General features: G+C 35.3%; 1 protein-coding gene across 1 annotated transcript; it reads right to left on the reverse strand.

Moving 5' to 3' along the window:
- Window positions 1-1995: 1995 nt before the first annotated feature.
- Window positions 1996-4343, reverse strand: LOC116337385 (muscle-specific homeobox protein tinman-like). Its single transcript, XM_031761903.1, has 2 exons — window positions 3428-4343; window positions 1996-3264 (listed from the first exon to the last, which is right to left on the reverse strand). Exons 1-2 carry the CDS (start codon window positions 3996-3998, stop codon window positions 2609-2611), a joined length of 1227 nt encoding a protein of 408 aa, XP_031617763.1. The 5' UTR covers window positions 3999-4343; the 3' UTR covers window positions 1996-2608.
- Between the last annotated feature and the right edge of the window lie 412 nt (window positions 4344-4755).

A 4755-nucleotide genomic window follows, 5' to 3' on the forward strand; every position in this document is an offset into this window, starting at 1 on the left:
CATTTGGCCTAGGCGTCGCGCCCATATATATCATCAAAAGAAATGCATTAAGTCATATTTTCTGGCTTATTGAAGATCAGTTAAATGAACGAAAGAGGATAGAGAGAGAGAGAGAGAGAGAGAGAGAATGAGATGAGTTATGTGCAGAGTGAAGTCTACTGTGCATTAGCGGTAGCCAAACTGAACTGAACATTCACAGACCGAAATGAATACACTTGGTCTGACTATGAAGGAAATTGCATTAAATGAAAAACTATGTACACAGAGAGAAAGCACGAAAAAATGTGGCCGCGTCAGTGGTTTTCAGAAGCTGAGCGAAAAACAAACCAAGAAATCTAAAAAAACGAGCAGTTACATAAAAATGCGTTGAAAGAAGTATGTCGCCGACGAAAAAACACGCAAGGGCGGTAAATGTTTTAGTTTTTCTTTACATTTGTATCAATTTGTGTTGGAGTCAATGCATTGGAATTTGAAGCGAAAAAAAAACGACGACAAAAAAAAACGGTATATCAAACGCACACTTTGCTTGTTAAAGGTTTTGAGCGATAAAGAAAATTCCCGTTCGGCATCAAAGAAAATGAACAAAAACCGGAGAAAGAAAACAAGGTTTTTAATGTCAACTTGTTTTCCGCCGATATATTTAACGATTTCAAAATGTCATAATCACGGCATCTATAAAAGAGATTTTTCATATTCTTTAGCGTGCGCGGCTCACTCACTACAATAATTTACCGCTAACTATTTGTCATATGTGAATTAAACCGACGCCCATATTCCAATGCCATGAATATTACGTCGAAGTGAGTTCGAGACTTTTGGTTTTCGATCCGATGTATTTGAAGAAAAAGAAGAAGAAAAAAACGAATCCAACACTTGGATAACAATAAACAGAAACTAACTGAACGACTTGTTTGGCCTATGCGAACTGAGAAACATGTAGATTCAATTTCGTATCAAATTTTTGCCGCCAACTGACGGATTCTGTGCGTTTATTTTATCTCAAACGGCTTTTTAATTCCCAGATTTTTTTTTAAATTTAAATCCATTAAATATCAATTTGAAATTGAGCAATGGCAATTACATGATATGTTTTTTACATAAAAGATGAAGAAGAAAAAAACGAATCCAATCTGAATTGAGATAAAACGCACACACAGTTGAGGGAGCAACCGAAATGAAATTGAAATGAAACTATTTTTAATCGCGTGAAATGAAATGAAGACGAATGGAGAATAGAAAAGGAAAGCACTTTGTTCGATGTGAACCCATTCATGGTGCATGTCAATGTGCGTGTGTCACTTATGATTTTATGTGAACTAGATCCAAGACATTTGAGTGTTTATGCCAGAGGCTGTAAAGCAATACGAGACAAATTCATTTATGAATAGCTACTATTGATGTTTGGCACGGCATGAATTTTCCATGTTTGAAATAAAAGGGCGAGAAAAAAAGAGAAACAATTCACTTCATTGCGCATTGCAGACAAATCGAATGTGTATCAAATGGATATGATGTGTGTGTGTTGTTTTTTTTTTCTGGGTTAAGAGACACCAAAAGAGAACAAATTGATTTTAGTAGTATTAATTGAAGCGCGTTTGCGAACATCGAATGAATTGTGATGTTGTTTGTTGTGCTCGTTTTACATTTCTGGGTTATCAAATGAAGTTGTCTGAACTGCGATGAAAAACAGATGCCCTTTTAGATTTTTCCGATGGCTCGGCAATGGTTGCGTGTGTCTGGTTTATTTGAATATTTATATTATTCGTGTGTATCATTTGTCGGTTATTGTTGTCAGGAATATGGTTTTCTCCACATGAAATTTGATTCAATTTTCTTCTAATCAAATATCATTTTATACATCCGGGAACCTCCTCGAACGTCTGAAATTTACCAAAAAAATAAAATCTTATCTAAAAATAATAAGCAACCGTTTCGAATGTAAAACTCGATTTTTATTCACCACTAAAATGGAATAAAGCTTAAAACTTTGGCATAGTTAAATTTTGGTAGCGAATGGATATATAATCAATTTTCATCTTAAACATAGATTCGTTTAGACATTTTCTAAATGATTTTTCTTATCGAAAATTCTATATCTAAATCAGAGACGCTTTTGCGGAGAATTCAATGTACGAGGGGCGCTCTGAGAAGCTGAAGGAACAGGACCACATTTTCTTTTCATTTCAAGAAGTTTTCTTTTTTCATCTTTTTTGTTTAATTTTTTTGAGCAGGGCTCCTCAGTGCTTCTCCGGCTCCTCAAAGCACCCCTCACACATATAAAAAAAAAAACATTCGAAACATTCTCTGCTTTAGAGCAGAGATACAAATTTCATGCTCATACTTTCGAACCGATACGAAATTCGTAAATTGTCTGCTGATGATTTATGTGCAAATTGTCGCAGTTATAACGAAATGAAAATAAAAAACAAAATTCTTAGAAAAATGAGATTAATCTTAAACTTATGAGTACATGTCATTGCTTTTTTTTAATTATGAAATTTTCATTTGAATTAGATATTGGATGTGAACAATTACAAATTACTTAAGGTACAATAACATTGGCTTTGGTGTTGGATCGCTTTTTCCGTTAAACGACCATTGCGTGTCGTTACCAATAGGAAATTTTGTCATAGCATGAAAACGAACTGGATCCTGGCGGCATATTATTATACTGATCATAGCTCTGTTGATTCATTGCATATAAGCTTCCGGTTGGATTATAAAGATTTGATGAATACGGTGGCGGAATAACGGAGCCTCGATTCGAATAAAACGGCTCATGGATGTCGTTGGCAATCTTCACTGGTGACATAGAATTTAACATCGAAAAATCAGCGGATTTGGTTGTTTGATCATCGGCCGATTCCATTAAAATTTCCTTTTGTTTGGCTTTTCGGCGTGGATTCAATTCCAAATTATCTAAATTTTGTGCATCATTGTCACTGGAAATTGTCTCATGACTTTTAAAAGTCGCACTGGTGTTTTTGTTGGCGCTAATATTGTTGTTGGTTTCGATTTGAACACGCTTTGATTTGTATCGCCGATTTTGAAACCAAATCTTTACCTGAGTGGCTGTTAAATTCAGCGATTGAGCGAGTATTTCCCGTTCGGGTGCCGATACATAACGTTGTTGTCGAAAACGTCTCTCCAATTCTAACACTTGTGACTGAGAAAATAGAACGCGTGGCTTACGTTTGCAACGAAGTTTACCATTTTTGCGCAATTCACTGCGTGTCGACGACACAATCGGTTGATTTAATGAATCTATTCAATCGAAACATTTCAAAAATAAAATCCTAATCAATATTCATTCAAATGGAAATTAATTTTTTTGGGCAGTGACTTTTTTTTATCGATGAGCCTTCTATGTATGCAAATATTAGCTCAATCTTAAGTGAAAAACATCAAAATGGTATTATAAACTCACTTGAAATATTTTCCTCATTACAGCTTTGATGATTGGTGTCCACAAGATTTTGATCTGAATTACCAATGTTTTCCGATAGCTCCGTTAGTGTATCATCACTCTTTGAGCAAACTTCTAATTTCGAGCTAAAGCTGCTTTCCGATCGATCACTGCTTTCAATTGGACTATTTCTCATCAAATTGTTTTCGATCGATACGGTGTTGTCGGCATCTAAATCAGGTTTCACATTTAATGCATCCGTTGGTGATGCGGATAGACTGTCATAAGACGTGTATGATGGTGCATGGAAATTGGTCGAATAAGGTGATGCATGAAAACTGTTGGCAAATGTGCTATTGCCGTTATTGTAAGCGGGTATCATGCCATACGAATTTGTCGATTGAAGTGATGGATAATACGGTTGACTGTATTCGTATCCAAAATCATTTCCACCGGAAGGAGCTATGGACGAACGGTAATGTTGGAAATTCGAATGCTGATACATCATCTGGTAATTATCCTGATAAGAAGGTGGCGGTTGTCTATAATCGGCGTACATTGCATCGGACAACGGATGATACTGTTGTGGCATTTTATTCAACACTTTAAACCACAAATTGATGCGAAACGGTCATAGAATCAACGTTGACACTTTTCGTATTGGCAATGTTCACGGGCGAATAATTTTTTCTCTGGCTTAATAACACACAAAGTACTTTGATGTCGATGATAAACACACTAACTTTGTTTATATTAATCCAATTTAAGTCGTTTTAATTTTATCCGTTTTTATAATAGAATATTTCAAAACTATTATAATAATTTTGATCGCGAAAAGTAACACTTTGGATTCAAGTGGAATCAAATTTCAAAAATGCAACATTCAACTATGCAAAGAGATGTGATCAAAAAAAACTTATGTTCAAAACTCGGCCACTCTGGCATACGTTTCACGAAAGACTGAACATTTGAGAAAATTGAACATCTCGACATCGCATTTTGTACATGATCGTCGGTTTGTTTTTGTTTACTTTTCCTCCCACTATTCGTAAGCGCTGTGTAACACATGTAGCCAATGAAAACGCACAGAGATAACAGAGTACTACTGTGCATCGATGTGATCTACGGATCATATGTAGGGGAATGATGTTTAATTTTCGATACGTTGATGGCTTTTGATCGCACATTTTCTCAACAAAGAATTTTCGATAAAATACACTGCCAAAGCACTTGGAAGTAATGCTTGATGTATCGATGCATAAACGAGTGGAATTCAAAAAATATTTTAAAGCCCCAGGGATGCGCAGAAAAATGAACCAATTTAATCAAAATTATATGATTTGTATTCG

The sequence above is a fragment of the Contarinia nasturtii genome, unplaced genomic scaffold, assembly GCF_009176525.2.
Source record: "Contarinia nasturtii isolate CC-2019 unplaced genomic scaffold, AAFC_CNas_1.1 Cnas_scaffold_78, whole genome shotgun sequence".
Classification (NCBI taxonomy): domain Eukaryota; kingdom Metazoa; phylum Arthropoda; class Insecta; order Diptera; family Cecidomyiidae; genus Contarinia; species Contarinia nasturtii.